The following is a 12,392-nucleotide window of genomic DNA, read 5'->3' on the forward strand; positions in this document are numbered from 1 at the left end:
GTCTTGTTCATGCACAGAAGTTACTCACCCCACAGGGTTATGTGCTGGGACCAATACTATTCACATTATACGTGCTTCTCTTTGGCATGTTGTTAGAAAAACGTACTTTTACATACATACCTACATAATTTTCTACACTAACTGGATGTTTTTCCATGAACACATTTTTAATGCTTAAAGTCTTTCAAATAAATCCTCCCTATTACTCATATGGAAATCCTGCTAAATAGGTCCCCTTATTGGTCCTCTAATTATGTGACTTACAGTTGTATATATTGTTGGAGAGAAATCATCTACAAAAACATATTTCAACAGCCTTTTTTCTCTCCATGTTTCAGAATGGTTCACTGATGTGTTAACATCATAAGATGTCTACCCTGTCACATGTATTTACAGTCATAAGTCAAAGTGTTTAAATTATAATGATAATTAATGTTACAAAAATGGTTTCATTTTTCATTTTTAAAAATATAAAAACATCTTTTTATATAATATATAGTTATATATATTTGAAAAACAAACAAACCATAATGCAGTTATAAAGCTTATGATAAAAGATTTATAGTATTATATCCTGAAATAACATTGAATAGTAGGAATGCCCCCGCTCAGCAAACACCTACCTGAAGCCAGATGACACATATCAGTTATTCATACTGCAGCCGTGACTTTGAGACATAAAGTTCTACAGTTTCCTTGTGCTGTATCCAAAAAACAATGAGGTTATTTTCTGTGGCCCTAAAGATCTTAGAACTAGACTCTGGATGACATTACCTTGATGTCCAGCAACACTGTGAGGAACTTTCAGATCATGTCCTTCGACGGGCTCTGAACAAATATGCAGGATTGCTATTATCTGTAAAAAGAGTGATGCTAAAACACTAGTTCATGCATGCATTATTTCTAGGCTGGACTACTAAGTCGTTAACATCAGGTTATTCTGAAAGTTGCCTTCAGTTGGTTCAGGTGCTGCAGTGAGAGTACCGGGAATTTAAAAATCCTTCTTAAAATCCTGCAAAGCCTTGAATAATGAGGCCCTATCACATCCAAAAGTCCTATATTTTCATAGTGCCTTCAGACTGAGAGCTGCTCACTCAGAATGGGGGGCAGAGCTTTCCTCTCTCAGACGTCTTTCCTGCTGTGCTGGAGACTGACATGTTCTCTACTTTTAGGATTTTAGGATCAAAACTTTCCATTTTGACAAAGGTATCAGGTGACCCTGAAACATTGCTTAATTATGTTGCTATAGGCTCAGACTGCCGAAGGACTTCATGTGATGCACCGAGATGACGCCACTGTCTCCCTGTTTATATCCCACATTTCAGTCTTCTGTGTCCATAAGCTTTGGCCCAGTCTGCCTATGCTCTCGTTCTTCTTTTCTCTTTGCCCTCACGCCCATCTGCTCACATCAGCCTTTCTTCCTGTTAAAAGGCTGTTTATCCTTCCCTCATACCCTTCCTCCCCAAAGTGCTCACGGGGGTCGTTTGGGCTTTCTCCAGAATACTGTAGGGTATTTACCTTACAGTATAAAGAGTCTTAAGGTGACTGTCAGTGTGTTTTGAAGCTATATAAATAAACCTGAACAGAAGGGAAGCATCACAATTGCTTCATTCCCAGTAAATCCAGACAACCTCTGCATTCAAGCACCACACTTAGCCGGGTCGTACAAATGGCAGTAGACTGCAGTTTAATAACAGTTACAGCCTGAAGTTACAGGAACCTTCAGGGTACAATGATTAAGATGCAGCATGTTCACACATTATGAAAAAACAAAATCCTCAGAATATACGCCCTCAAAGCCATTATCCTTGCTTTGGTATATGCTCTTTAACTCCAGCCTCATAAGTTAAGTTATGCTTTGTGATCACGTCCACACCGTACGGGAAATAGTGGTAAAAAAAAGAAATCGTGCTATTCTACAGTCAGACTGGACCTTTGGCAGAATGAGGCCACCAACAGGTTAAAGTGCCCCTGTGTGCCCCCTGTCTGGCTTTTCTGTTCACGTGGTTTTCAAAATGAACCTCATCACTCTTTTTTCTGTGGCTCATCTATGTCACTATGTGACACCTGGAGCGAGTTCAAATGAAAAGCCTTGCATTCCCCTCAGCCACCTGAGCCTCTCCCCTTCAGTGCCAGCAAAGTGTGCAGTTGATGTGGCTAAGCTTCGCTGTCTTACAGATAAATGTGTTGGTTAACAGATACGAGGGTACAGTCATATTTCTTGATGTATATATTGTCGGATATGCTCAGATGCTTGGAGTAATTAAGAAATGGTTTTACCACATTGTTCATCGAGCAGCTCCGACTCCGCGGTTTAGAGCATTTCAGCACTGTCTTACTTTCATCACACCCAGATGCTTTTGAAGGGTCTCACAGAGACAGCAGCTAACACAGCGTGTTTCCAACTGAGGGTGAAATGAAGAGCTGAGCACAAAGTGCAAGGGTACAGGGAATGAGCACAACAGGGACACTTTAAAATTTGAATATTTTTAGCAAATTGACATTGAAATTTTTTTGGAAAAACCTCCCAAAGAATTTACAGCAGAGTGTTGAGTTCATCAGTGTCTGTAAAATCGTCTGAATCTTCTGAATTCAGTCAGTAGGCCCTCCGAATCTCATAGGGCGACCAGGCGCTCACCCCCTCTTCCTTAGCCCAGGAGGAATGAGCTTCGGCGCCGGGGGTTAGGCTGCCGTGGCCGTCGGCCGCCTCCTCCGTCACCATCTTGGTCACCAGATCTGTGACGGGGCTGCTCATGTAGGGGGGGCAGGGGAAGGAGGAGGGTGTGGTGGGGTAAGTGCTGGTGGAGGTTAAAGGGTGATAGTGGACATCCTCCAGAGAGTGCAGAGTGTAGGGCTGGCTGCTGGAGACGGGGCCCAGGGAGGAGCTTCGGCTTGGAGAGCGGTACTGGGAGGGGCTCCCTGGAGGTTCGGGGCTGGGCATGGAGGGTGGGACGCTGACGGAGGCCAGGTTGTCCTGACACAGAGCCTCCACCTGAGATACTGGCTCAGACTGCTCCCACGAGTCTCTCTGGAGCAGGAAGACAGCAGAGGAAAGGATGAATCAGTCATTTATTTCCTCATCAGATAGTGCAAAGTCCCCAACATCACAGCAGACCTTTTGTAACGAGAGCGTTTCCTGTAGTGTCGCATTATTTCCTTCACTACGTTTGTTTCACTTTCCTGCCCTGCGAGCACATCTGAAAGCCTCTGCCGACATGCAAACTCGACCACTCTAGAACTCGGACTTTAAATGGACCTCAGTAACTGAAGTGTATTTGTGATCTATCCATGAATACAGTTTTGGTTTTGGCTTTTCTAGAATCCTCTGTGCAGTCCGGTCGAGGCACACAGCCCACCCTGTCCAATGGTGTACAAAAATGTAACATCAGAGCACAAACTGCAAATGTGGCTGAACGAGGAGCATGTCTGTTTTTCACTCTAAAAACTTCCATACACGCCATCAGTGCAGTTAGGATGACGACCAGGCAGGCGTACTATGAAGGTCATCGGTGCCACGCCGCCTCTGTGACTGCTGCTAAAAGTTTGACTTTAGGGTCCAAATAGCTCCGCAAGATTATCAATAATTCCACTTATTAAATGTCCTTGTTAGTCTTGTTATATTTTAGAGTTTTCTTTAAACAGCAGTGCACAGCTAGCATAACTGTCCTGTGCTGAATGCTCTTGGCTCTAGCTGTGCAGTCAGTGACCAGTCAAACAAAAACGTCACATAAAAAATGAACTTTTTTCATCTCGAACTGCGGTGGAAAGATTGCTCATTTAAAAATGCTCCACTACGAGAAGAACGTCCTTCACTGTAATCGAGTACTCTCAGCTGAAGTGTCAAAGCTGGCCCTGTAGAGCAGCAGTTCCTAACCCCGACCCCGGTGAACACATAAATCTCAGGGGGTCGACACAAACAACGATAAAAGGAAAAGAATTTTGCATATGGAAAATTAGTCGGCCAACAGTTATTTAAAGTGAAAGCATGAAGTGACTCACAGCTCAGACACTAACAGAGCCTAATGTTATTGATCACAGAGCATTCTCTTTAACAACGTCGCACCTGCTGTGTAGACTGGATTTAAAAAATGTAATCTCACTAGTGACTAAAGTAACTAAATTAAATGTAGCAAGTCCAAATACAAATGCATGAAATAACCAATAGAACTTGATTCTTTCGGTTCCCCTTGTCTCAGCGTGTTCCTGCTCTTCACTGCAGCTTGGTATCGTTGAAATCCTCGAGCTCTGAGTCTTCTTACACTCAGCAGCATCGTGTCCCTCGCCATGTTAACAGATTAGCTTGTCAGAACAAAGTTACTGATTTTTCTTCAAAACAGAGAAACATTTTTCACACTGAACATAAGTGGAGCTGATGGGAAATCAGTCTGCACTGATAAAGTTGATCTGAAGCTAATATGAGACTACGGAGGTCTCAGCTTGGCAAATAAAGCAGACAGCTTCTAAACTTTCCTCTTTCAGCTGTGAAGGAAGAACAACAGGAACTTTGTACTGAAAATACCAGGCATGCAGAGACTATGATCAGAGCTGCGTACACGCAGAGCCCTGCAGGAACATTTGTAGCTGTCGGTCAGCTGGGTGACACTTGAAAAATGTGAACATCACGCAGAGTATATGTTTATGTTTCACAGTAACTAAAAAGGTACGCTGAACTTCTGTGTTGCCGTTTTTAAATCCACGATGGTGATTCTGAACATGCGCTTTGTTTTGTCAGCGTGCCACCGTCACTCTGATTCATACCAGAAACAGATGCGAGGACTCTCCTCCAAAGGGCGGCAGCAGGGAGGACAGTGCTGACGAGGGCAGGAAGGACCCGCCGGAGCTGGAGAAGGTGGCGGCGCTGCGGTAGTCACCAAAGGTTTCTGGGTAGTAGCTGTCTATGAGCGAGGAGTAGCTGCTCATGGTGGAGGGCTCACAGCCTAGAGGCTTACCCCCAAGGGTGGAGGAATAGACATCAGGGGAGAACTGCTTGGTGGATGGGCAGAAATCTGAGTCAGAGATGAAGGAACGTCCTCTTATGCCATAGTAGCTGGGCAGCATGTGGGCACCTGAAGTGGAGAAGCAGAAATGCCTTTATCATTATTACTCAGTGACTCTAGACACCCTGCTCTGTCTCAGGGGGCAGACTCGGTCAGAGGACGCTCACCTGGCATCTGGACGAATGATGGCGGAGTGGTTGATCCTCCCTGCAGAAACAGAGACATTCCAGGTTTTACTTATATATGAATTATGGAGTTCCACCGATACTTGTCTTCTTTGTTGAAAACGATTCCTGTGGTCTAGCAGTTAACACTGTTACAACAACACTTTTATCTTAGAAGCAAATGTTGTTGTTTCTAAACAGATGTTTGTTGGCCCTAAAACATATCAGCTGACAAAAAAACAAAACAAACCCAGACATGTCACGGGATGATGAATGAAGAAGGAAGGATGAAACATCATCCTACAACACAAATGTGTATTTGGTCTTGATTTTCTCTGGTGCTAAGGGCGATTGCTCAGATCAGCCTTGTATGAATTTGCAGCTGGACCAAAACAGACATAAATGCTTCTATTTATAACCCGTCTCCACGTGATATGTAAGATGCAGCCTGAGATAGACGCTGGACATCATGTTTGCAGGGATCAGTCACTGGCTTAATGTTTAAGCCCTTACTGTAAGCCCGAGTCAATAACTGCTCTTCAACAGGGAAACGGCCTCTTGAGTTCGTACGGATACAAATAACACAGAAAGTGTCAGCAGCAGAGCACAGTGAGGCAGGAAGACCAGCAAACCTAAAATAATGGATGACAACTCTTGAAAATAAGTCAATGACACCAATATTACAGAGCACTTTGTAAAGGTCCTCAAATTTAAACTCCAAACAAATTTCACACTCATTATTCGGACAGACAGACCTTTACTTTTAGTTTGACCTAACTGTGGTGTTACCAGCATGAAACATGCTAACAGCCCCTTTCATCCATAAGTCCACACTTGTGACAACCCCAACCGTAAGCCCAACCCAGAGTGTGTAGTTTGTGTTCCCGCCTTTGTCCAAAGCACAGAGTTAGGCCAAAAAGTAGTTTTTATTATAGACGAGACCTTTGAGGGAGCAAAATAAGAATCGTAAGAATCAACAAAGCTGCAAACACAGTAAGATCTCTTACTCGCTGCGTAGCATTAAAGGACTCACACACTGTTGGTCATTCACCACAGTTAGAGCACTAATGTGAAATATTACACAAGTGTTTATCTGACAGGATTTCAAAGTCTGGAGTCACGCTGCTGATGGACCTGCATCACTGGTATCCAGTGTTCACCATGTATGACGCGGCCCTGTTTGCTGTGTCATCTTTGGTACGCTTGTCACTGGAGGCTCAGAAGAACCCGGTTGCCTCTGGATGTTGTTGACCACACAGCACTGCAATTTGTTTCTGCTCTAAAAGCAGACACAGATTCGTGTCAGAGAGTTGCAGCGCAGGGACACAGAGGACAAGGTTGGACAGGATCTCTGGTTTGCATATTGCTAACATGAAAGAGTTGATATTAAGCCCATGTCAGCTGGGACGCACGCAAATTTTGAGGGTTAAATTTGAATGTGATTTGCCAGTGCCAAGACTTCCTCATGTGGCCCAGGTATGGCTCAGTGCATCTCTGAAGGCTGCCTATGGAAATCAGCTCGCTCAAGCTCAGACAGTCAGGTAGTGTGCGTATTTGTGCCGTGGCGTTGACTAACGATAGATTTATTTAGCTTTGTTTTTCGCAGAAAAGCTCTTCCTTCCTATGCAAAATATGTTACACAATGATATTTTTAAAACAGCCCATTTCATATTTTTAAAATTGAACACGCACAACTGTTTTGTGTAAATTTTCCTACTTTAAACAGAAACTTGATCCATATTTCTTCCTGGCTCATTGTTTGCTTTTTATCCAGCATGTTGCACTGTGTTGTAGCATCTCCTGCATGTTGTTCGTGCAACACACACACACAAAGAGTGAGTTTGTGTTGTTTGTTAGCATTAGCGCTTTCACCCCGGTACACCTCGCGATGTCTCTTCAGCATCATGTCACACTTTGATTTGTTCCCAGGCTCATTTATGTAATAGCAACATGTCTGGACACGCTAGCTCGACAGAACATGTCAGAAAAGAGAAGCTGCTGATGTGAAATGGTGTAAGAGCTTTATAGTTTCTGTCTGGCTGTCCCAACATGAGGAGACTGTGGTCAGAGTTTGCTCTTATCTTTCAATGGCCTTTTATTCCCAGGTAAAAGGCAGCGCAAGCCAACACAAGGACGGGAATGGCTTTAGTTACTGTGTGCCTCTGTGCATTATTAGCTCTACAACCATCATTTATAAACACACAGTAAAGCCCACACTGAAAGCAGACTGTAGACCTGCAGACAATGGCCTGTCATACTGCCTCCATGCTGTATTCTTTTGGCCCAATGATTGCATAATACCACATTTGACCATGAAAACAGAACGCCGAGGTAGCAACTAAGATTCTTTTACACGCCTCGTTGTCTCCAAAGGAGACTATTGTTTGACATGCTGTGGTATATTGTACATGCTAACATAACATGTAACAATAAGCTATAGAGTCCACAGTTAAATAAAGTTTGTGGGATTAAAGGCCAACTGCTCCCCAAACAACTGTTTCTCAGGGACTACACACTGACCACGTCCTATCACCTGAGCCGGCAGTTAGCCACAGGTAATGGACAACTATTGGAATAAATTGTTAACCAAGAGTGATGGATTAAAATTCATAAATGAATGAGAAAAATGCTTAAATCGAACATGGACAGGCGATTTGGAGCGCTAAGGCTAACAGATAAATATTGTAACAAAAAGTAGCCAAACGTTAGTTTAAAGAGACGATGTATGGAGATTTGGTGGATTATTGGTTGTCTAAAGAACGGTTGCTCAGCTGTATTAAACGAAACAAAGGTGTGTTGAACGTTTTCCCATCAGACAACTTATGTTTGAAATGATTTATTACCATCATCATCAGACTCTGGGATTCTCAAGGAAGTCATAAAACTCATCACATCACAAGTATGCTATTGTGCATATACGTGATGAGTAAATGTGGCCTACGGGTGGATGCTGGAGTGGCTGTGAGAGTGGGGGAGCTTAAAGACGAGGCCAGAACGAAGAGCGTTTGATAGACATGAGCAGAGCGAGCCATGTTACACGTGTGTGTGTTAGTCCCCATAGGGAAATAGTTCCTCTGCATTTAACCCATTCACCCAGTGAAGCAGTGGGCAGCCACCAGTGCAGCGCCCGGAGAGCAGTGTGTAGGGACGGTACCTTGCTCAGGGGTACCTCAGGGTAGCTGTTCAGTGGAGTTGAACCCCCGACCTTCCGATCATGGGGCCACCACTCTACCTACTGAGCTATCCCTGCCCCTGTGTGTGACGTGCACAGCTCACGTCGCCTGCAGGCTTCGCTCGATTCAGTTTGGAATATCAAAAAAGTGAAAATGCTGATGGACTGAAAAAACAACTGGAATGATGCCACAGGTGTTAGCTTGTTATTCAAATTTAAGGGAAGTAATAAAAGCAAGAAGATAGCTTCTGGAGCTCCCGTCGATTCACCGAGCCCTGACAAAAGCGTACAGTCTGTCACACTTGTGTGCGGTAGCCACACAGCTTGGATGTGGAGCTCGTTAGATTAAGGTCGTCTGTTTCTGAGACGATGCCCAATCTCGCAGAGCTGCTCTTCACCACTTTTTAATAACAGCTTTGATTTGTTTTGATTACTTTGTTCCCATTTTCAGTTTTGATTGAAAATTAGTTGACGTTAAATAAAATCCAGACTATTCCTCGCCTTCTTCTGCTGTCACAGGACATCTGCAACACAATCTAAACAGCATCTCGGCTCTGATTAAGACTAAATAGTTCTGTTAGTTTCTTGTTGTTGTTAACAACCTGTCCTTCAGCATCAAATGAAGCTAAACTTTTAATCTTTTATGGCAGCTCTGCCTCCACACAAAGAGTTTAAGAACCAGCGACAGAGTGAATTTCTGTCTGTGATAATGTCAGCCTACGTGCTAGGAATTTACCCCACCCCCACCCACACACAAAAGTACACCTGTGCCAAAAATGTTATAATGAGCACCGCACTGGAGCAGATAGAGGAAACGTCTGCTGGCATCTTCCAATGTTGTCTGACATAATTCCTCCATTGCTCGAGCCATCAGCGAGTGTATGGCGTGGACGTGCCAGCACAGAAAACAAACAGTGTCCTGTAAAAGCCTTTTGACAGGCGGTTTGTGGAAAATAAAAAGGCAGTCTTGCGTGTGCGAGCAGGCGTCTAAAGCACAGAAGCACAGCCTGATTTCTCTGTGTGCATGTGTGTGAGAAAGTGTGTGTCTGAGACAACAATAGGAGGTTTGTCTGTGGCCTGATCACGGCGCAGGACAATATCGGCTGGCAGGTGTGCACGGATCAAACTTTGCATAGGCAGTCTCCTGCACGGGCCCTTTCTTCTGTTTCTCTGTGCTACCTGTCCACCTCAAATCCCTCCACCCTGCCTCCACCTTTTTGTGGACTTTTTTGGGAGATCATGGCCTACAGCATTGCAGGCATTGTATTAGCGCTCCTTTGTGAGGTTAGGATGAGTTTTTGTGCTTCGTGTCTCTTTCTACACGCACAGTGCTCGGCTATTTACAGAATGGCTTTGCAAGCGAGGTACAGGTGGTCAAAGGATCCACCGTGGATCGTTAGCGCACAAAAACGAGCCTCAATGTAAACAAGAGGAGTTTTTTTGTTTTTAGAAAACCTCCCAGTCGCTAAGAGAAGGTCAGCTGTGCCGTTTGGCTTGATAGAGGAAAGTAAAGCAGGGAGAGACAGGTGGTTTAGAAGACGTGGTGCTCACGCTGTATCTGGGTCCGTTTGTCTGCCGGGACCTCTTCTCTGCCAGCAGGTCTTTGACCGTGTGCTTCACTCGGACGCCCTGGTACACTCTCTTAGAATATTCTGCAGACAGACAGAGCACAGACATGAGTGATGCAGCTCAACTTGTAACACAACGTCATACAAATTTTCATCCATTCCCACAAATGTGTGGTCATTTGAATGCTTCACAGTTTTATGCATATAGGCGAATGACTCTTTGGGATTGGTGTGTAAATGTCATGGAAATTGCCTTTGGTTTGGTCAATGCAAATGGACTTCTAAAAAGAGGCAATTAACTACAAACTCTTGCCAAAACCTCACCATAAGCAAACACTCCAGAGGGCTTAGGTGGTACTGAGGAACGACTACACTGCAAAGAAGCGCCACGACTGAATAGGCAGGCGATGGCAGCGAGCATCATGGCGGCACATCGTGTCATATATTAAATAGTCCTCTACAAATCTCACGTGTGTGTTGGTGTGATTTGGTCACATTCCTGGGAAGCAGAGGTAGAAACTCAATGAAAATGCAAACTTTACTATGCAAACGGAAATTGCATGCAAAAATCTTTATGTAAAAGACCCCAGCTTTTTGAATGGATCCTTTAGATAAGGCCCAACTTTGCACAAACATAAGATTCTTGAAAATATCAACTCTTCTTTGGAGGAGGTTATTTTTTCCTTTTAGAAATGACCTCCTCGTGTCCACATCTGTAGAGTTTTCTTAAAACTAGACATTTAGTCCTCATTGATACGTGTCACACACGAGCAGCTTCATCAATATCAGCGCAGGAAACTTTTTGAAGAAACTTTTCCCACTCAAATAAAAGCCTCCGTCACGATCTCACACAAAACCAGACAAACCCTTAAAAAACCCGACATACACTGTAAAAGTAAAACCAAACATTTTTCAACATTTCCATTATGTATAAAACAGCATAATAATAGCACACTTACCTGTGTCCATGATGCTGTTGATGCGCGCACACACAGAGGCCTTTCTGTTCTCCCCCTGCTGTATTTGCCTGTAGTAGCTAGATCCAGGAGTGCAGCACCATACTGAGTGGCGTGCTGCAATAGGAGCTTTAATCAGGCTGTGAGGAGGGCAGGGACACATGGAACATGCCACCTCACACTGCAACCATGAGGAGGCAGCTTTTCAAAATGACCTTTATCTATTTGTTTAAATGCAAATGTTTGGTGGGGACGTTTTTTAGACTATTTGCATCTGCAGTCAAGATTAGGGGCAGGAAGCATCAGGAGCATGGGAGTGAGAGAGGCTGTAAAGCAGCTCAGTCGCTCCTCCCCTCAGCCATTTGTCATCAGCACAGTTCCAGAGGATACGTTGTTTCCATATTTTCTTTTTGCTGCTCTTCATTTCTAGCTGCAGGTGTGTGATGCAATCCTGCGATGTCCACCTGCTGATAAATGGTTGGGGCTCCCTGAGACAAATAACTGAAAAATAATGACCCCTTTTTGTGTGAAGCCTTCACTGTGTTTGGATAAAACCCTGAGTGGTCTAGACCTGGTGTTTAAAAAGAGGAGGATACCTTCTCTGCTCTGCTAAACTTTCTGTGTCTGCCGTATGATTGGGACGCTGGCAGTTCATTACTTGTCAATGAAAATTTGCCCATACTGTGTGATGTTTACAGGATAAACCTGGTTACATTTGATGTGCATGACTTCATAATCACACAGACAGCAGTCAGATAAACTAGCTAAACATTAAAGTGGCTCAACTTCTGCCAGCTTGGATTTGCATGCAGTCCTCAGAGACACCAGCGCTGCGTCTGAGTGTTCACTGTGATCCCTGCGACGTTTAATATCTGACACAGTAAAGGTTTCTGGATGCACAGGTCTTACACACAGTGTGACTTTATGTGGTGACAGCAGCTGTACTTGGTGCCACAGTGCTGGGCTGCCCTTAAAGCTCCAGTATTATCCAACAAAAACGATGATGCTGCTTTAGCCTGTTGTGTGGTAGAGCCGGTCTCTGTTCACAGGTAAAGAACACCTGACCACAACGTTATAATAAAGCCAGCTTATACAAGTTTTTTCAAGAGGAGCAGCTTCGAAAAAGTCTTTGTTGGTCTAACAAAAGACTGTGCTTATACGTTGTACAGATCCATTTAAATGCTTACATCTATCACTTTCTAATCATTGCAGCCCCCCCGGGTGTAAGAAAGAAAAATGTCAAGTAAGACTTGTAGACTTGTGACAAGCCCGCTAACCAGTGTGGTCCTGCAGTACTTCAGCTGAGTGTTCTGGTAAATAACCACGTGACTGGAACCACATTCTGCACACAATAATACCAACGTTAGCCACACTAAGCAAACGCACACTGTCCACTGTTCTGCACGGCACAAAGTGCCCGACATTAACCTCCTAGGACCTGGTGTCCACATATGTGGACGTCACATTTTGGGTTATTTAGACCAAAATACTGAATTTTGCTCTACAAGGGCCTGATATCCACTTACGAGGACATT

The 12,392-nt window shown here is 44.1% G+C and overlaps 1 protein-coding gene across 1 annotated transcript; it reads right to left on the minus strand.

Annotated features, from left to right (window-relative positions):
- Positions 1–1,664: 1,664 nt before the first annotated feature.
- Positions 1,665–11,128, minus strand: si:ch211-213d14.1 (uncharacterized protein C11orf53 homolog). Its single transcript, XM_040006354.1, has 5 exons — positions 10,861–11,128; positions 9,885–9,985; positions 5,165–5,204; positions 4,759–5,066; positions 1,665–3,028 (listed from the first exon to the last, which is right to left on the minus strand). The coding sequence occupies exons 1-5, from the start codon at positions 11,018–11,020 to the stop codon at positions 2,597–2,599; spliced, it is 1,041 nt and encodes a 346-aa protein (XP_039862288.1). The 5' UTR covers positions 11,021–11,128; the 3' UTR covers positions 1,665–2,596.
- Positions 11,129–12,392: the final 1,264 nt, after the last annotated feature.

Source organism: Simochromis diagramma, unplaced genomic scaffold (assembly GCF_900408965.1).
Source record: "Simochromis diagramma unplaced genomic scaffold, fSimDia1.1 OVJJ01000024.1, whole genome shotgun sequence".
Taxonomy (NCBI): domain Eukaryota; kingdom Metazoa; phylum Chordata; class Actinopteri; order Cichliformes; family Cichlidae; genus Simochromis; species Simochromis diagramma.

Bases quoted from the DNA above. Each gene is read 5' to 3' on its own strand.
- si:ch211-213d14.1 (XM_040006354.1), bottom strand. From the start codon at position 11,020: ATGTGTCCCTGCCCTCCTCACAGCCTGATTAAAGCTCCTATTGCAGCA. The intron at 9,986-10,860 runs GTAAGTGTGCTA...GTCTGTCTGCAG, and splicing joins CAACAGCATCATGGACACAG to AATATTCTAAGAGAGTGTAC. The intron at 3,029-4,758 runs GTATGAATCAGA...TTCCTGCTCCAG, and splicing joins AGTCCTCGCATCTGTTTCTG to AGAGACTCGTGGGAGCAGTC.